This window comes from Daphnia pulex, chromosome 7 (genome assembly GCF_021134715.1).
Source record: "Daphnia pulex isolate KAP4 chromosome 7, ASM2113471v1".
Lineage (NCBI taxonomy): Eukaryota > Metazoa > Arthropoda > Branchiopoda > Diplostraca > Daphniidae > Daphnia > Daphnia pulex.
Genome location: NC_060023.1, coordinates 8,949,456 through 8,973,386, shown reverse-complemented (window position 1 = coordinate 8,973,386; position 23,931 = coordinate 8,949,456). Strand labels below are relative to the sequence as shown.

Here is a 23,931-nt window from a genome sequence, read left to right as displayed (position 1 = left end):
TTATTCCATAAATACATTTTCTCAGTTTAGGTTTATTTGTTTTCGACATTAAAATGAGAATACGTAGAAAAAGTCACGAAGAGTATGAAAAAAAACCAGCTATTTCGCCGTCAAGTGTGTACCATGCGGCGCTATATACGAATAGCCTATTTATCTATATAGAGAAGGTAAGGATTACATTATATAGGAGATTCTGACGTCAATCTGCAGCTGCTCCTGCATCAAAGGCGGACGCCATGCTGTATGAAAGGGGGAAAAAAAATAAATAAATGAAAAAAAAAAATTGTATATAAGTAGAAGATTTATAGAGAATAGAGATCATTATTTTGAGTGCTTGACGACGACGCCGAACTTTCCCGAGATTGTAAAACGTATTTACTTACAGACAAATCTATCGTGCGCGCAGGTCTATATGGCAAATACGGGAAAAAAAAATAAATGAGATAATATCTGCTTGGCCACACTCACATTTTTATATGTTTTTTCACGTTTGATCTTGTTTTCTTTTTTTAACGTCAACCCTTTCCAATTAAAAAAGAGGCGAACATGAAACCCTCACTAACTTTTGCCGCGCTGCGGATTGCCATACCCGCGCACGATCCATAAAAGTTGACAATAGAGACCCTTCCTATTACTTGGCTGTTGTGTGTACATATATACTGAGCTGCTTCGAGAGAAGGTAATAAACATATATATGAAAAGTCGAGGAGGATACAAATCTTTAATCAGAATTACAACCCAACCGAAATTTCTTTTCCAGTGAGAAACAGCTTCGTGATGTAGCCTACGTCAAGTTTCCGAATGCAGACGATGTTGTTCCCCCCAGCACTCGTCGGGTTTTTATCTTTGACAACAACCTGGAATTGTCGTAGTAATAAACCCATCTGCATGCAATTGGCTTTTGTCGAGACGTACGTGCTCAGAAACTTGTCGTGGAAACGACAACGATTAAACTCTCTCCGAAATAGTTTCCATTCAAACAAAGGAAATGATGATTTTTGAGAGAAATTTACTTGTGCTCTATGGAAGTCAAACAGGAACTGCTCAGGATCTGGCAGAAAGAATAGGAAGAGAAGCTCTTAGGTATGTATGTGCAAGTTCTTAAACTACAAATCAAATAAATGACAGATAGCTTTCAACGATTCATTTCAGATTTCGATTCAATGTCAAGGTATTGGAAATGGATGACTTTGAAGTCCAACTTTTACCTGACCAGCATATTGTCATATTTGTTTGCTCGACAACAGGACAAGGAGAAGAACCAGACAATATGAAACAATTCTGGAGATTTCTACTGAGGAGAGATTTACCTCAAAATTCCTTGTTGGCAATGAACTTTGGTGTTCTAGGGTTGGGTGACTCGTCTTATCAGAAATTCAACTTTGCTGCCAAGAAATTACACAAACGACTTCTGCAGCTTGGGGCCAAACCAATTCTCGATCCTGCATTGGGTGATGACCAACACGACATGGGATTAGATGCTGCCATAAACCCTTGGCTGGAAAACCTTTGGCCAATGATTTTACAAATGTTCCCATTACCTGAAGGCATTCAACCACTCAGTCCAGACTTTCTACCTCCTGCTAAATATTCAGTTACCAAAATTGATTCTGTCACATCAACAGCCCATCAGTCACCTACTAGTCATCCGCCTTATTATTCCGCCAAGAATCCTTACAATGCGGAGGTATCACAAAACGTTCGAGTCACCTCCGCCGAACATTTCCAGGACGTTCGACTCATCACTTTCGATCTGAACGATTCAGGCATCACCTATAGCCCTGGAGATGTTGTATTGGTCCAACCGACCAACTCGGACGACAAAGTTGACATGCTCTTTCAAGTTTTTCCTCAACTTGCCAAATACCAGCGCCTGTCTCTCAGCAGCAACAAAGTCGAGACCAAATTGCCTCCAGATTGGATCCTGCCGGCCGCTGGATTCACGACCGAAGAGTGCGCCCGTCGCTACTGGGACTTCCTATCTATTCCCAGGAAGTCTTTCTTCGAACTTTTGGCTCGCTTCAGTTCTGACGAGATGGAACGCGAAAAATTGCTCGAATTCGTCTCGACAGAAGGACAGCAAGAATTATTCAATTACTGCAACCGACCTCGGCGAACTATGCTAGAAGTTCTCCACGATTTTTATAAATCGGCTGCCCAGGTCCCAGTCGAATACTTATTCGATTTGATTCCGGCCATCAAACCCAGGGCATTCTCCATCGCTTCTAGTGCCAAGGTAATGCCTCAACTGATTTATTTGAAAGTAATACTCTTGTTTTTAACTTTTGTTTAAAAATAGACTAACCCGAAGCAATTACAAATCCTTGTAGCAGTGGTCCAGTACAAGACGAAACTGTCTGAACCTCGGCGTGGGCTATGTTCCACTTGGCTGAGTAAACTAGTCCCTGGAGTGCGGATTCCGCTATGGGTTCGTTCAGGGACGTTGCGCTTTCCGACCGACCCGGTAATAAAGCCCTTTTTAATAAGACCAACCCTTTTTACCATGTCCAACATCAATTTACATTTGAAAAATAGGCGACACCTGTGATAATGATTGGTCCCGGAACGGGCTGCTCGCCTTTCCGCTCCTACATCAACGACCAGAGGTGCTGTGAAACAACTGGAAGTGAACGAGATCTCTACCTCTACTTTGGCTGCCGCAATCGAACCCACGATTTCTTCTTCTCCGATGAGTGGCTGTCATTAGAGCAACAAGGACGTTTGCATCTTTCCTGCGCTTTTTCTAGAGACCAACCGGATAAAATGTGAGTATTTGTTTTTCTTCTCCCTTCTCTTCACTCATCCGTAAGTCATTATGTAACGATTAGTCGTCTCTGCGCACAAAAGATCTCTAGTGTAGCATCCGGTGACTTTTTCTTTTGTTTTCTTCACACATGACTAAGCAGAAAACTCTCGAGTGTCATGAAAAACGTGTCTTGCTAACTCTCTAGTTTCATTTTGCGGGCTCGTCTAGATATGTTCAACACCGGATGGATGAACAAAGATTACTGCTGCGTCGGCTGTTGATCCATCAGCGAGCCTGGGTCTTTGTAGCCGGAAACGCCAAGCAAATGCCCGATCAGGTGACGCAAGCTCTTCGGATGGCCTTGATGATTGATGACGACGGCGCCAGTAACAATGATGCCTGGACTCTGGATAAAGCCAATCACTACATCACAGAAATGATCAAGCAATCACGTTTGCAGCTGGAAACTTGGTCATAATTAGAATGATGATAATTGATAATGGAAAAAAAGTCGATTGTATTGTTGCGGGGCAATCGTCGTTTCTTCCTTGTGCGCTTTTTCTTTTATACTTATCTGCTGCACAGGCGTAACACATGAGAAAAAAAAACTAATAAAAAGACCAAACAAACAAAATCGTTCGACGTAGTAGTATGTTCATCTTTCATCAAGTTGTTGTGAAACACAAACAAAAAAATGGTTCAGAGGACGAGGGGGAAATGTGAAAACAATTACAAAACAGATATCGTTTTAAAGCATTTAAAGCGCGTCGCAGTGTCGAATTGCACCGTCGAGTAGTAGACGGACTTTTTGCCTGTTTTTTCTTTGCATTGGAGATGGTTATTAGCTCACTAAATCTTATTTACATTTTGCGGGGAGGGAAGGAGAATTATGGCTAGTCAAAAGATATAACAGTTCATTAGTAAAAAGGGAAAGATCATCATTAATTTGAATCGTTTTACTGGTGCAAGCTCAATAGGAAGCTCAGTGCTTTTCAATGAACGGTTCTAGAGATACTGGCACTTCACCTCGATAGCTGATGCCTTGGGTCTTGATAACCGAAGCGGCCAAACACCGGAGACTGATGTACTGCAGCGGGTGGACAGAGCAAGTGGGCAGCTTGAGGAGCATGACGGCAGGTCGCTCCCCATCGCTATTGATTTGGTCGATGTGGCCGCCGTGATTGAGCAGCAACTCGACGAGATTCGAGTGATAATTCTGGATTTTGGCCGCCGTGTGGAGGGGAGTGTTGCGTTTCTGGTCCAGGGACGACACATCAGCCCCGCAATCAATGAGGAGTTGGGCAACTTTCACCGAGGGGAAGAAGGTTCCTTGAGGCTCATCAAAGTAAGTGCTGCTTTTAATCGTGTTGTCCCGATTGGCGGCTAGATGTAGCAGGGACTCGCCGGTCGACGTCCTGGGGTCTATCCGCACCACCCGACAAACAAGTTCGACGAGTCGGGTCCTGTCCGGTCGCTCCGACTCGATCGATGTCAGTAAAAACAACAAATGGCTCAGGCAGTTGAGGATACGGTCAAAGTTATCTTGGTGCCGGCGGAAAACGGGTCGGACGTGGAGCAATTCCAGCGACGCTTCCATATTGTCGACGAGTAAGGTAAAAGCAGACATGACATCGGCCAGTCGCAGGGGTTCGCGAAGGAGCCCGCATTCGTGTTTCTCGTGGAGGTCCAGGAAAATGCGGACCAGGGCCCGGGCTGCGAAGCAGGTCTCGTTGTAGAGCAACGTATCCTTGAACACTCTCAACTGAAGGGCGTATTTCCACAAGTCAATGCACTGCTGGTAGCGCAGGCTATCGGCGTAAGCTGCTCCTCGATACATGAAACGGAATATCGCATCCTTTATTTTAAAAAGAAAAAGAGGGAGAACCAAAAATCAATACTCCTTTTTAGAGATATGCATCTTGGGGCGGTTGATTTACAAAAGTTTTTTTTTCCATTTTTTGTCTGTTCTTACTTTGTGAGTCGAGCCGAGAATCCTTTCGCATATCAATAAACTTTGCGTGCGCATCGCGTCCAAGTCTGTGGAAAGATTGTCGAGTTCTTCCAGCGTCTGAAATTCCACGGCGTTGTTGAAATGCTCGGCTGGTGAGCTGATGGCTTTAACAATGAGAGATGCAGGGTCACGATTGCGTAACTGGACAGCGTTCCGCCAGTATTGTAAAGCTAATTGCAAATCATGGTGTTCGTCAAGGCACGTCGAACCCATTAGCTCGTAGGCGTCGGCGATTCGCTCCAAATTGTAAGGGACATTGGTAATGAGGTATTCGAATATCTGGGTCGCTCCTTTATTACCAAGAAATCAAAATTGTCACAGTTGAAGGCCCAAAGAGACCCAAATGAATCGTTATAAATACCTTTCAAGCAGGAAGTTTGTAATGCGTCGTCGCCATAACGGCTCTTTAAATATGGGTCGGCAAGATACTGAAGTAACAACTTGGTGGTTTCCAATCTATGCTCCTGAATGGCGTAGTGGAGAGCCGTTTTCTGTTGAATGTCCAGCGCGTTGACAGCGGCGCCGTGTTGCAAAAGATACTCGCACAATGGAACGCTCTGGACTGAGTTGATGAGGCATGTTCCACCGTTGTAATTGGCCCGCAAAATATCGGCTCCGCTTTCGACGAGAAACTGTACAATTTCCAAATGAGTCATGAAACACGCACTGCGAACTGGCGTTGAACCCGTGTCTGACATGCTGTTGGGTTAAAAATAAAATGAAACCATTTGAAGACAAGGTTTACTAATAATAATTTGATTTGGAAGGTGCTGAACAAACCTGTCTACGTCGGCACCGTATTGCACTAGGCATTTAACAACTGGCAGTTTGCCCGCAACAGCAGCGCACCAAAGTGGTGTCACGTTGTGAACAGAGCGATCATCTGGGACTTCGTATTTCCCTCTTTGTTCAACGTCCGCATTACAGATGGTGATGAGGTATTCAACAATCTCCACATTTCCTTTCTTGCAAGCTATGAAGAGAGGAGCACAGCCTTCTTTCATACGGCAGGCAATTTCTCGTCTCTCTGGCTGGAGAAATCTCTCAAGTCGAACTCTGAGAGAATATGATAGACGGGCTGCAGGTGGAGCCAGCTTGCACTCCTGATATAAATCTGTGAACAGGGCTTCTCTTCGACTGGAGTGATCATTTTTCCCAGTGATCCACATTGCCATTCAGAACCACTAAATAAAAACATTCAAACCATACTATTAAATAATACGTACAGATATTTGTAAGTTTCAAAGTTCAGTGTGAAAGTCGATACCAAGACGCTTTCACAGTTGAACTTGGGTATTGATTTTTAAGAATGATAGCATTAAAACACATATGCAATTTGTTTCAAGTCTTTACCAAAATGTGTGAAAATAAAACTTCTTTTAAAGATCCAGGAGAGAATAGGAGAAAGTGGGTCAGCTCCTGTAAATGTACAAGGAAGAAAGGGATTAATCAAGTTTACTCATCACAGTCAAAATGGAAAGTTGATTCAGACAAAGGAAAAAACCCTGCTACTACCTCAAATATTCAATAAATCAAAAAGGGAAAACGGGTTAATGTGAGCGACACACTCAACTTTAGAGTTGGTTTTGAACCCTCATTTACACATAATTCGGACTAGAAGAAAAGAAAGGATAAATGAAAAAAGATTTTAGAAAGCACGACACAGAGAATGACATAAAGGAACTGACTGAATGTCTGAATGAGACTGAAAGAAAATCTCGAGAAAATGAGCAATAAATGTAAACAGCTGTAAGTGTATCGATAATATTCATAATCGATCTTTAAGGGCAATTTTTCAATTTACAATAAAACTAACATTCTTAGCCTTCTTAGTAATACCTTTATTAAATTCGAATAAAAATGTGGATTACTAACATGTGAAAAAAGATTATAGTTATTAAATTAAAGTAATTTGGTTGAAATGGCTTAAGTATCGATATTTATCAAGCCGGGAAAGTTTGAACTTTCCACGACCATCTTCGCAAATCGCAACATATGCCATATTGCCATAGGAAGAGAAAATCGATTTCTTCTTTAAGAATAAGAATAAATTAAGACTCGTTCACCAAACAATCCAACTTACCAGTATTTATGTACCTGAAGTAGGTATAAATTCAGTTTTGAACTAAATTCCAAATCCAAATTATTCATAGTTAACATAAATAAAACAACGGAAAAGTATCGAAGTGGAAATGTATTAGAAAACGCAATTCTTTAAGATATTTCATGGAAATCTTCAGCTCAAAAAAAAATGTCAACGATGCTTTATAGCATTAAAGTGGACCAAGTTTGCGAAAAATGCGCACAACGCCGCATCACCATTTCTTAGATTAAAAATGAACCTTGTCACCAGAAAATAAGATATTGGGTTAAACTATTCAATCATCTAATTTGTTTTTTTTTACTACAATGAAATCTAATTAGGGTCGTCGTGATTGAAGCATGGCTAGCCCGATAACTGTTCGTGTAGCTTTGGGACATAATCATCGTACTGCGCTTGGAAGAGATTTCCGGCAATAGGCTGCCCCAAATTGTATTTGACCGCAAACTTACGAATGGAAAAGTTTATTCGCCCTTCACGTGATCTAATCATAAATTAAAAGTTCGACAGATGCATTTTAATGAGTAACATATTTGTGTTATAAAACCTGTTTGAAATGCGCGGTTCATCGCAGCTGAGCACACCAGGTTGTTTGTAGACTAAGAATACATATCGATGAAGACCTGCAAATTGAGTAAGAAATTACAAAAACCAATTAAAATTATAATTTAATAAGGGATTTTTGTTTGTGTACCAGTTCCCTTTGGGGCTCCAGAACCAATATACTCTGCAAGAACCTTTCACAAAAATGCATTAATTAATTGTTGACACATTTTAAGGATTATGAGGATTTCGGGCCTACTTACCTCTCCCTTATTTATTTCATTTCCGGGAATGTTAACAACAAGCCAATGAAGAACTTCACGTTTCGAAGGTTCAGCCCTTGATGGGGCATCTGGATCTATAAGAGATCATATAAATAAAATACAAACAGTTTAAAAAAAAAAGTAGGATGACAATAAATTCACCACCCATCATCAGTGCCAGCTACAAAAAAAAAATGTAAATGGCAAAGAAAGATTGGAGGAAAGAATATGTCCTTATCTTTATTACCTGTCATGCAAAGGGTGTAATTGGATCCCTCTTCAGCTAACCAGTTTACTTTAGTTGGTTCATTTTTTACTTGAGTTGGAGTCAGTTCTTTCCCTTGATCAACATGCACACCACTGTCATAGGAAACCTGATTTATATTAAACAAAGTTTGAAATATTAACTTTAAAAACAAATTTATTAAAAGCATCTAAAATACTTACATGCACAGCTTCAGTGGGTGAAATATCAATAACATCAGGCACAACTGCATGAGATAGGATGGCTGACATATTTTCTACTGAGTTTACAAAACTTATGTTTATGATTATGCAAGTCACTGTTATAATAGAGCAAAATGACTTCATCATTCTCTTATCAGATAACTGCTTACTTACCAAACAAAAATAATAAAAGAGAGGAATTATTATGAACTTAATTAATTTATTTGTTCTTGATAACTTTGGAACAACTTTACTTACATCAAAATCCACTTATGTAAATATAAATTTATGAGAAATTTCGTTGATCACTAAGGTGGGATTAGAAATGGTTCTCCTTTTCGAGACGGGCAATACAAAAGGACTTTCTGATAAGAGCAGAGTCGTGAAGATACTTTAAATTATTTACAAATAACAAGCTAATGGAATATTTTTGACAGATGACGCTGTGTAGACAATACTGCGATAAAAGATATGGTAGCAACAACTTTTTTTCAACTTTTTTAAGTCTTATTTAATGTGAACAGCAAAACCAGCAGTTTTTTCTCCTCTGATATGGATTTTGAACATACCCGTGTGACCTACTGCCCTACTCATATCATTAAAAGCAAAAAAGGTAAACATGTCGAGCCGCCATCTAGCTACCAAATAAACAACTACTTCTAATATTAGATTGGTCAGCCTGACGGTGCAATAGAATTTTCGAGTGTTAATTTAAAAAATTTTAATCATTCATAGGAATTCTTCACAAATACGTTGCAGTAATGTCAGTTTCAGGCTTAAGGCGACTGAAAGTAGTCAATAAGTACGTCGATTCGATTCGTAGTGTGTCGTCTTTCTCACGCAGTCTTGTCTCGCGGCAGTCGCTCTGCTTTCGCTTGAATACGACGTCACATCCCCTTCTACCATCAGCCAAGGTAACTTGTTTCCTCATTTCTTTTCTGACGGGATTTGCATTGTTAAAACTGCGACTGAGCCCTGAGGGAACAGACAAATTTGTAACCAAGTATTCGATCGACTAATTCTATAACTGCCATAGCCCTATTGATAGAATATACGATTCACGTGTACACGTCGTCTATACCGGCAATATGGCGTTTCTGTTCTATAAATTCAACATTTTTTGCATACTTTTGCAGTTTAGTTCGACACACTTTAGACTCGCTTCATCGCAAAGCAATACAATTAAAGCAGCCATGGAAACTCATGGGGTGGTCCCAGATGTTATTGATGTTGCACCTGCTCAATCCATTACGGTATATCAGTCATACTTGTGTTGCTATAAGCATTATACTAATTGTGCAGTGTTTTTAGATCAAGTATGATAGTGGAGTAGCTGTTGATGGAGGAAATGAATTGACCCCAACTCAAGTCCAGAATCAACCCATTCATATTGAGTGGCCTGTCGAAGAAGGGGCCCACTATACTCTCTGCATGACTGGTAAAATAATTGCATAAAAAGAATTGTGACAGATAATGTACAACAGAATCTGTACTTTATTGACAGATCCTGATGCCCCTTCAAGGAATACACCAACATTCAGGGAATGGCATCATTGGCTTGTTGTGAATATTCCTGGCAATGATATCAAGAATGGAGAGGTAATTAAATCAGTGTTTTCTATAGTTGATTTACCAGTGAGTAATTTTTTATTTGTTTTTATTATTTTTATTCTGAAATGTAGGTTCTTTCCCAATATGTTGGATCTGGTCCTCCAGAAGGCACTGGTATAATGAACCTGACAATAAGTTGTTTTATTACTTTTTCTTAATTTTTCGATGGTGATGTATATAATAGGTCTGCATCGATACGTATTTTTGGCTTACAAGCAGCCTGGCCCTCTTACCTGCGATGAGCCTCGTTTGACCAACAGGTAACATTATACAAGCAATACTCCTTACTGTGGTTTTAATTTCTCATCAATGTTATTCTCTCGTTGCGTTTAGATCCGGCAAACATCGTGGAAAATTCTCCATTCGTAAATTTGCGGAAAAGTATAATTTGGGTCAGCCAATTGCTGGAAACGTGTACCAAGCGAAGTGGGATAATTATGTCCCTAAGCTCTATGAACAGCTTGGTGATGATTAAAAGATTCGTCAATATGGTATTCATTGCTGCTGGTCTAGCGCCTTAAGATTTTCAAATTTTCTAGCTGGGATATATATTAGCTTAAGTTTTCTGTGTATCACAGTTCATAATAAAGAATACCATTAAATATGTTAACTCGAGCGATTTTCAAATGTTGTAGATATTAAGTAAAATCTAATTGCCTGAAGACCAGAAAAATTGGGGTAAGGTCAAGCTAACGGTGTTGTCTCGAAAAAAAAAATTGGCTTATCAAATTCATCAACTTCGCTGAAGCTAAAGTATACCGTTATATAAATTTAGAAAAAAGGCATAAAACATTAAAACACGTTTTGTACTTATTAGTGTTTGGGCTGTCTTTGATCGAAACGGTTTGAAATTGTGTACGCTGCTGAAGAGAAATTTAAGGTCAAAATATGTTTAAGTTTATCCCATTTTCAATTGTTTGTGTGCTACTGCAGATGAGTTTGACATCCGCTTCTCCACAAGGTTATTTAAGTAAAGCCGGAGATTTCTGGACTACTCTGGGAGTTGTCCCTGTTCTTATTGATGCGGCTCCTCCAGAAACACTTATTGTATGTCATTAACGTTTATTTAGGTTATTGGATATGGATATAAAGTTTTTTTTTTTTTTTTTTAATATCTAGGTTGAATATGAAGGTGGTTTAACTGTAAATGGAGGAAATCAATTGACACCTACTCAAGTACAAAACAAACCCGTCAAAATTCAGTGGACCTTTCAAGATGGAGATCTTTTTACTCTTTGCTTAATCGGTAATATTCTGATACTTTTTTTATTGCCATTGCACTATTTGTGCCATACATTTGCCAAATACTTCCTAGATCCTGATGCTCCTTCACGGGATCTCCCGCTATTAAGGGAGTTTCAACATTGGATAGTCGTAAACGTTCCTGGGAATGACTTTATGAAAGGGGAGGTAATTTAAAAAGCTGGATTTTCTGAGTAGTTTTTGAATTTTTTCTATCATGGTTCTAATGCTACTTTATTTTTAAATAATAGGCTTTGGCTGTTTACCTGGGTTCTCAACCACCTCCATTAACCGGTATATTAATTATATTTTCTTACAATTGTGTTTTCCCTAGTATTTTAAATATTTTGATCGGTGGTTATAAACGTCTACGCAGGTTTCCACAGATATACATTTTTAGTGTACAAACAGCCCAATTATCTTACATGTGACGAAAACCGCTTGCTGGAACAGTAAGTACATTTAAATGACTTGCGTTACCGTGAATATCTTCATGAAATTGTGCATTTTATATAGGAACATTAAAGGTCGTGGGAAATTTTCAATTCGAAAATTTGCCGCAAAATATAATCTCGGACAGCCGGTGGCTGGAAATGTATTCCTATCCAAGGCATAATTTTGTTAATGATGATTTTTGATTAAGAAATTGTTGGATAAAATACTCGAAGTTTATAGCGATAAATGTGGCAATTTTCTGTTTATCACAGTTTATTAAAAATATCATAAATCACGTTCTTTATCGTTGGCGCAAAGAATTTTCAAAGTCGATTGAATTGGTCTCTATTTAAAGTTGCCTTCTATAAGAGTATCGTCTTCATCAAATATCTCTTCATTAAGACAGATACTAGTCAAGCTAACAGTGCTGTTGGAGAAAATAGGTTGGCCGAGTTCCGGTATAAGTGGGGGGATCTGAGGTGGTGTAGATATGCGCATCCTTCTTCCGCTACCTCTGCGGTGTAGACCTATGTCGGATCGGCGGGGAGGGGAATGAGAAGCACTTCGAACTTTGAGAGGCACTGTCAAAATGTCGACATCGGTTGGATCGGGAACCGAGGAAAGTTTACTCAGTTGGGAATCATCTATACTCATGGAACGAACGAACAATCCAGGTGGTTCAGGAAACACGTCATTCTTTGGAGGGCATTCGCGATCTTCAGTGGCAACTGCTCTTCTCTCAGATCGAGATGCTCTTGGGGATGCACTTTCGGTAGTCGAGGACATGGCTAAAAACGAAGAAAAGTTTTTAAATCAAACTTGGATCTTGTATTATTTAAAAATTTAATTCAATACCTGTAGCTGCCAATCCTGTGGCTGTAGTGGCAATAGCGGCAGTAGTGCGTTGCTTTTGATGTGTATCAATGAGGTCGCAAGCTTTGCCAAGAGTTACAATATTGGAAAGGATCCTGAAGGATCCTAGACAAAGGAACGCGAAAAAGAGGACGAAGGCGTCACCGAAGTTGTCGATTTGAATGGCTTGGCTTACGATGCGGATAGCCAACACTCCCAATGGCAGGGGTATGAAACCCATTCTTCGAGCAACCAAATCGGAGTGATCCGTGAAAGCCTGTAGTAACAATCGATCGCTATTAAATACAAACAGTAGATTTGGAAATAAGGCAAGTGTCTCACATGTTTCTGCTTTGTCGCTGCCAAGTCATACGCGAGACTCAGTGTGAATTCTTGATAAATGTTGGAAGGAATGTCATTGAAGCGCGTGATAAATGCGTGTTTCACCCAGTCCACAATGACTTCGGCCAATATAACCATGAGGCAATCAGGAATTAATACCCAAAATCGTTCTAAAACACGGAAATGCGGTTAATGTCGAGCCAAGGTTAACTGCTGATGTGAAATACAAACAGTAGGGCCTACCTTCTTTCCACATATACTCTCGCATTGTTTGAATTACTACGACAAGAAGAAGAATACTAAGATGAAATCGCTCTCTGACGTCAGAACAAGACAACTGAAACAAGTTGTTCTTATCAAATTTCTTGAAGACACTGCTTTTTAGTTCAACAAACTAAGAGGGTTGAAAAATTAGCGGTTAAAGTAAAAATAACTGTAAAAATATTGAACTTGCATTATTAGACATCATGATGGTTAGAAGAGCTTTGTTGCTTGAGTTAATGGCCACATTGAGTGTGGTGGCTTGAAGAAGTACCAAAACAGTATGCAGCACTAAGTTCAAATAAAGTTTTAAATGTAAGGGAAAATGAGAATAAATAAACAGAAGATTTAAATTATTTCTTTCTCTCTTTGAAAACTTACAGACATAAATAACAGCCATAATAAAATGGGGGATAACACCCAAGTGTTCTCTCTTTCTTCCTTTTCTTTCTGTTGCTGTCCAGAAAAGAGCATCAATAATATCTTGCCCAAAAACAGAAAATAATCTGTCTCCAGTCTAGAAAATTACAGGAAAAAGAGTTCAAAAATTTTTGCAAGCAACGAGTTATTAATTAAACCAGTTTGTTCCTACCTCAAGCATGTTGTAGAAAATGTATAACTTTATGACTGATTGGCTTTTGATTAAGTGGTACATCATGGCCATGTCGACATGGGATAGTATAATGCAGCATATGATGATAATAGTGCCTTTCAAGACATCAACGATTTCAGATGGCTGTAAGATTCGCTTGTACTTGATCTTGCTAAAGCTAATATAGTTTTAAAGGAAATTTAAAGATTTTAAATATATATGACAACATAAGAAGATTCCTTTTAAGGTTTGTACCAGAAAAAATGTAGTATAGGTCGGGTTACCATACCCCAAATGGCAAGAACAAATCGGAGAGGAAGAAAGGTAAATAGAAACAAAAATGCATCTGTGCACTGAAAGAAACCATACGACATGAACTTCTCAACCTCCCTAGGTATTTTCATGAAAAGATACACTTTCTGGCGTCGAGCAACATAACGCTCTTCATCATTTTCTAACTGATAACCTCTGTAAAGCTCTGCCCGTACGAAACTGTAAAAAGAAGGCATTTTTGAGAAATCCACACGAAATTATTATTATTTTTTAGACTAAAACAGAAACGAAACGACACTCGGAGAAACAAGCATTTTCTTTGAAAAATTCGTCTGCATGAAAGAAATAAACATTGACAAAGAAAGTTGAATATTTCCCCGCTAGGCGCTTGCCCGCTGGAAAACCAGTATTCAAAATACTTTTAAATACGAATAGCAGTTTTCGCTATTCGTAAATCGTAATCACTAATCAAGCGCTTGGAGCTACATCAAGACTGAAATAAAAGGAAGAATTAAATTTTATGCATAATCGACTGCTCTAAAAATGTCTCAATTTATTTTTCTCTCATCGTCTGGGATAGAATCCTTATCGAGAAATCGTAAAATTTTGCATGGGAGTGGTGCCTGTAGGGTTACTACCAGTTCATTAAATCAAAGTTCCACCCATAATTCATGGCCACTTTACCGGGAGAATTTTGGCTGTTTCCAAATCAACACAAATTTAAAATATTACAGAAACAGGTATTCGACAAATGAGATAGCGTGGTTTAAAATCAGTGACATTGGGAAAGGGTGGAGTTGATTTTTCCTTTGGGAGGAGGATGGACAAGGTCTCGCATCAAGCCATCAACGAGTATATAAATTGAAGCTAAGATGTGCAATCATTATTACCCGGAAATCATCCTGGGAAGAGACGACATCTCTAAAATGGCGAAACTTAGCGTGTTTTCTCAGGTAAGTTATTAAATTCGTATTCATTTCTTTATCTATATTATAACATGGCCGAGTACGAATTAGAAAAAATATTGCTTTCACCGTATTTTATCGTGTTGCAGTTTTTCCTGGTATTATGTTGTTTTGTGGTCATCAACGCTATGCCCAATCCGCAGGGCCCAAAGGGAGCTTTGGTAGCCACAGCTGAAAGTGGACATTTTTCTTATGATGGTAAGTTTAGCCAGATTTACTTTAAAATATTCGCCTGCGTCACAAAATCTAATTTTCGTTTTGTCTTTCTTCAAAGATCCTAACAAATGGAAGGAACACAATTCGCTGTGCGCCGGCGAACATCAGTCGCCCATCAACATCGACACCAGGAAAAGCAAAACGGCCAAATTCCCTCCGTTCCAATTCCACAACTACGCAAAAGGTTTACCAGAGAATTTGGAGAACAACGGACACACTGGTATGTTTACCTGTGCTTTAATTTTCCTAAACATTTAACGAATAAATCAATAACATTTTCGTAATTCGAATTTCAAATGTTTTTAGTCCAGTTGACCATTGACAACTTAATTAAGGATTTGCCTACCATTTCCGGAGGAGGTCTCGAAGGTCCCTACGAGTTTGCTCAGATGCATTTTCACTGGGGAGAAGCTGAATTTGGTAGCGAACATAAAATCAACAGGAAACAGTAAGATACGCCCAATGAGAATCTCTGACTCGAGATTTTACACACTTAATTTCTATTCCCTTTTAGATACGCTGGAGAGGTTCACATTGTCCACTGGAATAAAAAATACGGGAATTTCGTGAATGCCACCAAACACAACGACGGTTTAGCTGTCCTGGGAATCCTGATTGATGTTTGAATATAATTCAAAACAGATTTCTAGATAAAGAGAATTAATTTTGTTACATTTTGTTGTGCAGCTGCAAGATAGAGACAATATTGCCTTCCGCCATATCGAACATTTTGACAGCATTAAGACTGCCAGCAAGAAAAACGAGAAACTGCCCTACTCCGTCCCACTGAAGGATCTTCTTCCCAGCAACACTGCAAGCTTCTTCCGCTACGAAGGATCCCTGACCGACGCCAGATGCAACGAAGATGTCATCTGGACCGTTTTTGAAACACCAGTTCACATCTCCCATAAACAGGTATTTTGTTTTACTGCTTGGTACACAGCGTTGTTATTAGACATTTCTCTGTTTCCTCATTTAGTTGGAGATGTTCAGGCAGTTGAGCGATGACCACGGCAAGCCGCTGAGTAAAAATGTCCGCCCCACTCAACACGAACACGACCGAATTGTTACCTACTCTGGGCCAGAACAAAAAACTTCCGAGCTGCCTCTTGTGTTCCCTATTTACAATCCTGCTGCATTTGCCTACTATCCATTCTTCCCACAGAATGTTCCCTTCATGATGGTGTATTAGTCTAACTCTAAGTTGAGGGTTTAGAGGTTAGCTGAAAGGCATTCTCAAATATTTGGTTTTACAATAACATAATTTTTTAATCATTTTCAATATTGCGGGCAATTACATTGAATAACATTTAATGATGTTAAATACAACGAAAATTCACCAATCAAAACGTTATAACCACTGCTTTATAGAAAGAAGATAATTGTCTATCACATGCACAGTTAGATAAGAAATAGAGAATGACGTGAGTGCTTGTTTGTGGACTGTTAGGTTATATACTTTAAGATATGCTTTACTCAAATGCTAACCGATTTCAATTGACGTTCTGTTTATATCGATAGTAGCCTAAATCAACTTGACTATCGTAAATAGCACAAAAGTGAGAAAAGCTATACTTTTCATCTTATAACCACGCACTAGCATTCAAGACTCATATGAAAAATGTAGTTTAGGATATTAGATGCATTAAAAAACAATGTACCTACATAACTAATGTTGATCAGTTAAATTTAAAAAAAGGTTGAGAAATTAGTCTCGAAAGCGTCACGGTCAACGGCGACCACTCTCTTAGAAAAATGTTCACACTGGACTATGAACATATATTTTCGTCACGAAATCGAAAATATATTTCATGAAATCGTGTACAAATTTTTCACAATTTTTGAATATAAGTCTTCGTAAAAATTGCAAGTGAAGTTTTATTTCACATTTGATGAAGTGTGAACATATATTTCACACTAAAGGAGCGTTTTTATATGGGATGGACGAAACACTTTGTCTATGTTGGCGCAATCTCTTCCCACTCTTCCCACCCTGCGCAATCCCACCACGAAAAATAAAAAAAAATGAAGGGCGTCTCTTTCTTTTCTTCTTTCTTCTTATATTTCTTTATCTTTCTTTCTTTTCCTTATGCTATATTCCATTATTTCTATATGCCCGCTGCCGTCAGTAAGCCTTTGTAATCAAAAGAGGCAAAGTCAAATGTTAACAAAGAAATAAACCCGAAAACAACCCTCATATTGCTACAGCGTTTGAAAATCGCTTGAAAGCAAGATGTTCAAATTCGTTATTTCAAAGGTATGCATCGCGAAGCTGTCAAATGTTAGCACTACATATATTTCCCTACCTTATTTGTAAAAATTATCTTCCCCTACCCGTCGGCAGTATAGCTCCAAGACCTTGAAAACACCCCTTTGTCTACATTGAATTTCCCCCAAATTTTATTCCAGTAAAATCTTGTCACACACAGTTGAGCTTCATTCTTATAGTTTTCCACATTTCAAAAATGGTCTTGTGTCGTGTTTCTTATTTGATGACTCGTAAAAAGAGTTTGTGCGAGTGTTCGTCTATGGATGACATATGCTTGATCAAGGTATGTAACACATTCTTAAATTTATTTACTGCCAGTAATATTGTTGAATTCTATCGATAGCTTCGTCGAAGTGTCTCGTCGATAAAGTTCTGTTGATTTTGGAGACGGCTGATGGATTTGAAGTTGAAGACGAACTCTTTTTCAGTGTCTATGTGAGTAACACTGAGGAACATTCTTTCTTTGTAAAAAAAAAATTTGATATAACAGAGCCGCATCCAACACCAAGTGTCGAAAATTCTCCGTCGGATGGAGCCAAGGAGAAGGTTATACAACATTTATGAATAACGATTAATGTCATTCGGTATTTTCTGATTTGTATTTCATTGGCTGTTCCTTTCATATTTCTAGGGCCTATTTGACGACTTGAGAAAAATAATCGAAACGTCAGGAAGGCCCTCAACGGGAAGAACGGGAGTTCCAACATTCAATTTTTTCCGGTTGGTTTCATTTCAGCTTAGTTGTCCATGTCTCTTAAATAATTATTTCTAATTTTGTTTAAAGGAGGACACAAATTTGAATTCTGCCATTGTAGCCGATGCATCCCGCGGGATGAAACAACCAGCACTGATTATACTTGGAGTGGACCAATTCTACCTTAAATTAGATGAGCATGCAGTCAAACTTGGAGTTGGTTGCGTGTCAGAGGCCATGGGATATGTTTTGGGGGCTTATTTTGTGTTTAATTGCTCATATCCGCCTCTGTGGCACATGGTTTTTTGTTTTTTTGGAAGAAGTTGTAAATATTCCTAAAGAACTTAGGAGCGTAATATCTTCAATCACCATTAGAAATTTCGTGTCAAAACTTTCCAAAGTATCTAATTAGTTAGCAATGTATTAAGTTGGAACTGGGAAAATACAATGTCTTTGAGTAAATTCATTTTTTATCGTTTTTTAATTAAACCTTATGCAATAGTACTACAAACAATTGAATCAATGAATATAGCATGCTACTGTCTACTATTCTATCAGAATATGTTTATGAATTCTAATATTAATATTGCATATATTGTTATATCATTATCTTGATAACATAACAATGCAGTATCGGTAACAGTTTTGTTATTTAAAACTTTTCTTTCCGATGACCTTGAATTGTTCATCGTGAAAACCTTGAATTGTTCCTGTAGACGACCTTGAATTATTCCGAAAAACTTAATCCAGGTCCTTAACCTTGGATCCAAGGTTTTTGCATCTTAGAAACAAATGCTCGACGAAATGAATATTATTGTTCACACTGCTGCAGTCTTAAATGAACTTTATTTTTCACTCCTGAAACGATAAAATATTTTCACGAAATTTGCGAACATATATGTTCCGATGCCATTTTACGAACATATATGTTCGCTAAAACGCGAACATTTTTCTTAGAGAGCAAGAGTAGCTTGACGGGTTTCCTCATGTCGCTTTGTTAACGACGAAAAGTAAATTACCTATTCCGGAGGTTATTACTGTCACACTTGTTACACGAACACAGTAATTTAAAAAATATTCTTCACTGTAAACGTCCAACTATAGGTCGACAGTGCGCAAGAACAAAAACCTCGTCTACCTGCTGATCCAAGGAGACTATATACAGGTGTAATGGTGTAATTGAGCTCAAAATAAAAGTAACCTTAGCCTTCCTAATTTACGCATCGATTCAATTCAAATTATTCAGTACGACAAACGTTTACTTGATGGCAACGTGACGACAAGTGCGCAATATACGCATCTAAAAAATTTGAGTATAGAATAACGCCTTCGGTATTATAGCAATACGTTAAATTATTCTCAAGTCAAGGGAAAAGAGGAACTCGTTTGAATTGATTCATGTCTTAAAATGGTCACCGAAACGTTTGTAAATTTGAATTGTCAAAAAGAGACGTTAACTATTTCGCAAGGGTGTGGTTACAGTTCCACCCATGATCCAAGGGCACCAACCGGGGAAGTTTTTGAAAATCCTCACGTCAACAAGAGTAAACAAGTATAATATTAAAAAAAAAAAAAAAAGAACTGGTATGTTCAAACTAAAACAAATAAGTGCATTGGCGATTAAACCTGAAATACGGATAATATTGTATGTGGGTGCGGTTTATTTTTTTCTTTTGGAGATTGGGCAAATGAAATGGGCACAAGGTTTCTCGTCATCAAAGTATAAAATTCAAGCTCAAGATGTAACTCATTATCATTGGCCAAGAAATATTTGGAAGAATAAGAGCTACACAATGACGATGAAACTAAGTGTTTTGGGCCAGGTAATAAATTTTTATTCAGTTATTATATCTGATAATTATACAGCACTCAAATAATTCTAAACTGCGATCTGTATTGTAACGCTAAACTGTATGGTATACCCTAATTTCACCGCATTTGTCTGTGTTACAGTTTTTACTGGTAATATGTTGTCTAACGGCAGTCATCAGTGCTATGCCCAATCCACAGGCACAGGCCCCAAGTGGAGCTTTGGTTGCCACAGCTGAAAGTGGACACTTTTCTTATGATGGTAAGCTTCCCCTATACTTTTTATTCCTTTTCTGAAATATTCATTCGCCCATACGAAAGTGGATATTCAAATCGATTCAAATGTTGTTTATGTTTTTTAAAGATCCTAACAAATGGAAGGAACACAATTCGCTGTGCGCCGGCGAACATCAGTCGCCCATCAACATTGACACCAGGAAAAGCAAAACGGCCAAATTCCCTCCGTTCCGTTTCCACAACTACGCAAAAGGTTTGCCCGAGAATTTGGAGAACAACGGACACACTGGTATGTTTACTACTTTAAAATCATTTAGCATTTAACGTAATAACCATCGAATTATTAAAATCCAAATTCAAACATTTTCAGTCCAGTTGACCATTGACAACTTAATTAAGGATTTGCCTACCATTTCCGGAGGAGGTCTCGAAGGTCCTTACGAGTTTGCCCAAATGCATTTTCATTGGGGAGAAGATGAATTCGGCAGTGAACATAAAATCAACAATAAACAGTAAGATATGCCCACTGAGATTCTATAACTCGAAATTTCACAGAATTAATTTCTATTGTCTTTTAGATACGCCGGAGAGGTTCACATTGTCCACTGGAATAAAAAATACGGAAATTTCGTGAATGCCACCAAACACAACGACGGTTTAGCTGTCCTGGGAATCCTGATTGATGTTTGAATAATTTCAAAACTGTTACTCGAGAGATTACAATTATAATTATATTCAATATTATATTCTGCAGCTGCAAGACAAAGAGAATATTGCCTTCAGCCATATCGAACAATTTGACGACATCAGAGATGCCAGCAAGAAAAATGAGAAACTGCCCTACTCCGTCCCGTTGAAGGATCTCCTTCCCAGCAACGTTGCAAGCTTCTTCCGCTACGAAGGATCCCTGACCGACGCCAGATGCAACGAAGATGTCATCTGGACCGTTTTTGAAACACCAATTCACATCTCCCATAGTCAGGTATTTTGTTTTGCTGATTGGCACAAATAAGCCACGTATTATTGAGAGAACTTCTTCGTCATGTCAATATTTCTAGTTGGAGATGTTCAGGCAGTTGAACGATGACGAAGGCGAGCCGCTGAGTAAAAATGTCCGTCCCACTCAACACGAACACGACCGAATTGTCACTTATTCTGGTCGAGCCATGCAATGTGGCACCTGTTCTACCGCTACTGCTGATCGTAGTAGTGAAGGTCGATCCGATTCGTCTGAATCCGGCGAATCAAAGGAAATTACCAAATCGAAAACAAGACACTATGGCTATTAATTAATAACTATGTTGGGTATTTAAGAACCGAAAAACTCTCCGTGTTTTATGTAATAAATTTAGTTAAATGGGTTTCTTTCCCCCGTCTTTCCCACAGTTTCTATTTAAGCCATAATTTAAATCCAAGTTGAGGGTTCTGAACTGGAAGATGTTGCCATTCATTTTCAGGCTGTAGTTACAACTGATTGTGGTGTATTTGGAAATCAATATTTTAAGTCCATCTCGAACACGTTGGCGTTGGATTTGCTCAACCCTTCCGCAGTATCCGCACAGTATTCATCCATCACCGTGGCGTAAATTAATTATGTGTAGACGCAAATTGGTGGATAAATATTTCCTTTCAAAATGAACGCAGTCAGCTTGTATTTAATTGATGCGTAAAAGCGTGACGATCACAAGACATGTACGCCGTGAGGGCCACCCTGTCCCGGATTTTTTTTTTTTTTTTAGATGATAAGGGGCGCACATACGAATTTCACTTATAATAAAACAGTAAATATTTGGGTCGAAAAAAGTAATAGGGGTCGTTTTCACTGACGCATGTGTCAGTTAATCTAATTGACAAACATGTTGTCAGCAGGTTATTGAATTTGAATTTTGATCCTGTCGTCGCGCAGCTATCAACAATCCCATCACTTTACGTTTTAAAGGGCAACTCGTTCAACGATGGATTATAAAGATAGTGCGGATGAAAAACTGATGTTTCGATTGAGATAGGAATTATTATTGGTTGCAAGTTCAATTTGAGTTTTTTATCTCTTTAGGTCAACTGTGGTACGGACCAAATCGATCCACACACAATATCAATCAAGTAGCAAAAGGGATATCACCCCCAGATTTCTATTACAGATAGGATGCCCATAAAACCGAGAGCATTCGTTGTTTGACTACAACTACATATTCCTGACCAACAGGTGAGTGCATGCAAATTATTGCCTAAAATGTCGGTGATCTCGGTTATCCAGGTAAAAATTGAAATTTCAGCCAAATAATACTAAACCTTATTATTACCTAACGAATAGAGTAGCAGACTAAAACATTTGAAATTTAATCTATACTTATAGATCGTACTCTTAGTTTCCTTTGGAGTCGCTAACGGTGCTGTCATCCGGGTCCAAACAGGTTTGACATCTTTACCGTTTATAGGCTGTTGATGAATAATAATTATTTTTTTGTTTTCATTCAGAACCGAAAAACGCTTGGAACTATGACGGTATTATTAAGCCTTGACATTATGCTATGTGAGCTATAATTAAATCAGATGTTCACTCTTGAATACTATAGATCCGAGTCAATGGCCCGTTGACTTCCCAACGTGTGGCGGTGAGCAGCAGTCGCCCATCAACCTCGATCCTTTAACGGCGGTCGAGTTCGATTATCCGACCTTCAGTTTCGCCAACTATGATAAAGCTTTCGTCGAAGTTGTCACCAACAACGGCCACACGAGTAACATGCAGATAAACATATATAGAGTTTGATTCATCTTAATTTTATTGCCATTCTCTTGTTTGAATTATTCAGTTATGCTTCAGGTGAATGAAAATCTACCCGTTACAGATCTACCTTACCTGAGTGGAGGTGGCTTGCCGGGAGTGTACTACTTCCATCAACTTCACTTCCACTGGGGTGGCGATCTCAGCCGAGGCAGTGAACATCGCATTGCCGATCAACCGTATTACATTTTGTTAACGTCGTTCTATACAACCAAATTAAAGCCATATATAATGAAACTAAGCGCTACATTCTAGATTCCCGGCTGAACTCCACATTGTCCACTACAATGAGAAATACGGAGATTTCGCCACCGCTTCCGGATTTCCCGACGGTTTAGCTGTCTTAGGCATCATGATCGAGGTATAATGTTTCAATGTTTGAATAGACTTATTAAAAACAAATCGACATTATTCTTAATCGATAGGAGGAAGCTCACGACAACATTGCATTCCGTCACATTCAACATTTCGAAACTATAGCCAATCCCCTAGACGCCCAAACCTACGACGTGGCGATCCCGGTTCCACTTGAGGATCTCATTCCCGACGATCCTACGGCTTTCTTCAGATACGATGGTTCTCTCACAACGCCCGAATGCAACGAGTCAGTTTTTTGGACGGTTTTCCAGACTCCCATCGCCATTTCAGAGCGTCAGGTGAAAACTTTGCGTCTAAATTCATTTCGTTTTTTAAATGAACTTATTTAAAAGCGTTATATGATTATCTAGTTGGCCAAATTCCGAGGGGTATTTGACGACGAGAGCCGTCCGCTAGAAAACAACTACCGCCCAGTTCAACCATTGAACACACGCGTTGTGTCTTACCGCCCGTCTAGTCCAGTCGCTTTAAAATAAATTCAGTCAATCAATCGCCAAAGTCATCAAATGTTATATCAGAGTCAGCACGCGCTAAATGTTGAAATTATATTTGAAATATGATTTGAAGTATAGTCAACGAGTATACACTACAAATAAGAATTGCATTTGTTTATTGTTGCGATGAACTTCCAAATCTCAATATTATTGCATCATAGAGAGTAAAAATATGACGCAGTTACATATATAGTCAGATTAATGTATTCCTTTTGTGAGTCAAATAACAGCCGGAAAATATGTGACACTTTCACCCCGCGTGTTCTATCTGCAATTTGGTATTCAAGGCGGGTGTTACTCGGTGAAACTCGGTCGGTGTGCCGACAATCGTGTCGAATACAAAAACTGTAGTACGGTACGGTGCTGCC

The 23,931-nt window shown here is 38.8% G+C and overlaps 9 protein-coding genes and 1 long non-coding RNA gene across 16 annotated transcripts; 7 read left to right on the top strand and 3 right to left on the bottom strand.

Annotated features, from left to right (window-relative positions):
* The first annotated feature begins 779 nt into the window (after window positions 1–779).
* Window positions 780–3,642, top strand: LOC124197953 (NADPH-dependent diflavin oxidoreductase 1-like). 3 transcript variants are annotated; one of them, XM_046593545.1, is made up of 6 exons: window positions 809–1,083; window positions 1,153–1,171; window positions 1,248–2,236; window positions 2,300–2,464; window positions 2,536–2,765; window positions 2,975–3,642. In XM_046593545.1, exons 3-6 carry the CDS (start codon window positions 1,271–1,273, stop codon window positions 3,222–3,224), a joined length of 1,611 nt encoding a protein of 536 aa, XP_046449501.1. In that variant the 5' UTR covers window positions 809–1,083; window positions 1,153–1,171; window positions 1,248–1,270; the 3' UTR covers window positions 3,225–3,642. The 3 variants fall into 3 exon arrangements, with proteins under 3 accessions (XP_046449499.1, XP_046449501.1, XP_046449500.1); XM_046593543.1 differs by having other exon boundaries at window positions 780–1,083; window positions 1,153–2,236; XM_046593544.1 differs by having other exon boundaries at window positions 1,133–2,236.
* On the bottom strand, window positions 3,380–6,497 carry LOC124197952 (protein fem-1 homolog A-like). The gene is made up of 6 exons (XM_046593542.1): window positions 6,273–6,497; window positions 6,111–6,176; window positions 5,538–5,941; window positions 5,119–5,456; window positions 4,719–5,047; window positions 3,380–4,601 (listed from the first exon to the last, which is right to left on the bottom strand). Exons 3-6 carry the CDS (start codon window positions 5,930–5,932, stop codon window positions 3,729–3,731), a joined length of 1,935 nt encoding a protein of 644 aa, XP_046449498.1. The 5' UTR covers window positions 5,933–5,941; window positions 6,111–6,176; window positions 6,273–6,497; the 3' UTR covers window positions 3,380–3,728.
* Window positions 6,498–6,933: 436 nt separating this feature from the next.
* Window positions 6,934–8,681, bottom strand: LOC124197959 (protein D3-like). Of its 4 annotated transcripts, none has more exons than XM_046593552.1 (7): window positions 8,370–8,681; window positions 8,112–8,188; window positions 7,912–8,038; window positions 7,665–7,759; window positions 7,553–7,595; window positions 7,406–7,481; window positions 6,934–7,342 (listed from the first exon to the last, which is right to left on the bottom strand). In XM_046593552.1, exons 2-7 carry the CDS (start codon window positions 8,178–8,180, stop codon window positions 7,204–7,206), a joined length of 549 nt encoding a protein of 182 aa, XP_046449508.1. In that variant the 5' UTR covers window positions 8,181–8,188; window positions 8,370–8,681; the 3' UTR covers window positions 6,934–7,203. The 4 variants fall into 4 exon arrangements, with proteins under 4 accessions (XP_046449508.1, XP_046449506.1, XP_046449509.1 ...); XM_046593550.1 differs by having other exon boundaries at window positions 8,112–8,280; window positions 8,370–8,662; XM_046593553.1 differs by having other exon boundaries at window positions 8,112–8,185; window positions 8,370–8,662.
* Window positions 8,682–8,759: 78 nt separating this feature from the next.
* On the top strand, window positions 8,760–10,332 carry LOC124197958 (protein D3-like). Its single transcript, XM_046593549.1, has 7 exons — window positions 8,760–9,025; window positions 9,248–9,364; window positions 9,423–9,549; window positions 9,616–9,710; window positions 9,794–9,836; window positions 9,907–9,982; window positions 10,056–10,332. Exons 1-7 carry the CDS (start codon window positions 8,873–8,875, stop codon window positions 10,195–10,197), a joined length of 753 nt encoding a protein of 250 aa, XP_046449505.1. The 5' UTR covers window positions 8,760–8,872; the 3' UTR covers window positions 10,198–10,332.
* A 6-nt stretch (window positions 10,333–10,338) lies between these two features.
* LOC124197960 (protein D3-like) lies at window positions 10,339–11,637 on the top strand. Its single transcript, XM_046593555.1, has 7 exons — window positions 10,339–10,475; window positions 10,540–10,769; window positions 10,842–10,968; window positions 11,038–11,132; window positions 11,216–11,258; window positions 11,341–11,416; window positions 11,481–11,637. Exons 2-7 carry the CDS (start codon window positions 10,611–10,613, stop codon window positions 11,578–11,580), a joined length of 600 nt encoding a protein of 199 aa, XP_046449511.1. The 5' UTR covers window positions 10,339–10,475; window positions 10,540–10,610; the 3' UTR covers window positions 11,581–11,637.
* On the bottom strand, window positions 11,637–14,063 carry LOC124197954 (protein TAPT1 homolog). Its single transcript, XM_046593546.1, has 8 exons — window positions 13,702–14,063; window positions 13,447–13,624; window positions 13,236–13,371; window positions 13,048–13,145; window positions 12,837–12,987; window positions 12,594–12,763; window positions 12,255–12,528; window positions 11,637–12,187 (listed from the first exon to the last, which is right to left on the bottom strand). Exons 1-8 carry the CDS (start codon window positions 13,953–13,955, stop codon window positions 11,745–11,747), a joined length of 1,704 nt encoding a protein of 567 aa, XP_046449502.1. The 5' UTR covers window positions 13,956–14,063; the 3' UTR covers window positions 11,637–11,744.
* Window positions 14,064–14,515: 452 nt separating this feature from the next.
* LOC124197955 (putative carbonic anhydrase 3) lies at window positions 14,516–16,249 on the top strand. The gene is made up of 7 exons (XM_046593547.1): window positions 14,516–14,672; window positions 14,774–14,882; window positions 14,959–15,120; window positions 15,207–15,348; window positions 15,415–15,520; window positions 15,588–15,815; window positions 15,880–16,249. The coding sequence occupies exons 1-7, from the start codon at window positions 14,592–14,594 to the stop codon at window positions 16,090–16,092; spliced, it is 1,041 nt and encodes a 346-aa protein (XP_046449503.1). The 5' UTR covers window positions 14,516–14,591; the 3' UTR covers window positions 16,093–16,249.
* Window positions 16,250–16,641: 392 nt separating this feature from the next.
* Window positions 16,642–17,869, top strand: LOC124197961. Its single transcript, XR_006876391.1, has 3 exons — window positions 16,642–17,452; window positions 17,513–17,715; window positions 17,801–17,869. It is a non-coding gene; the product is annotated as an uncharacterized LOC124197961 (long non-coding RNA).
* Window positions 17,870–19,613: 1,744 nt separating this feature from the next.
* On the top strand, window positions 19,614–21,270 carry LOC124197957 (putative carbonic anhydrase 3). The gene is made up of 7 exons (XM_046593548.1): window positions 19,614–19,686; window positions 19,817–19,934; window positions 20,037–20,198; window positions 20,280–20,421; window positions 20,488–20,593; window positions 20,664–20,891; window positions 20,968–21,270. Exons 1-7 carry the CDS (start codon window positions 19,657–19,659, stop codon window positions 21,196–21,198), a joined length of 1,017 nt encoding a protein of 338 aa, XP_046449504.1. The 5' UTR covers window positions 19,614–19,656; the 3' UTR covers window positions 21,199–21,270.
* A 789-nt stretch (window positions 21,271–22,059) lies between these two features.
* Window positions 22,060–23,673, top strand: LOC124197951 (putative carbonic anhydrase 3). Of its 2 annotated transcripts, none has more exons than XM_046593540.1 (8): window positions 22,060–22,163; window positions 22,263–22,320; window positions 22,385–22,411; window positions 22,483–22,644; window positions 22,720–22,870; window positions 22,947–23,052; window positions 23,117–23,347; window positions 23,420–23,673. In XM_046593540.1, the coding sequence occupies exons 1-8, from the start codon at window positions 22,140–22,142 to the stop codon at window positions 23,543–23,545; spliced, it is 885 nt and encodes a 294-aa protein (XP_046449496.1). In that variant the 5' UTR covers window positions 22,060–22,139; the 3' UTR covers window positions 23,546–23,673. The 2 variants fall into 2 exon arrangements, with proteins under 2 accessions (XP_046449496.1, XP_046449497.1); XM_046593541.1 differs by having other exon boundaries at window positions 22,720–22,873; window positions 22,950–23,052.
* The last annotated feature ends 258 nt before the right edge of the window (window positions 23,674–23,931 follow it).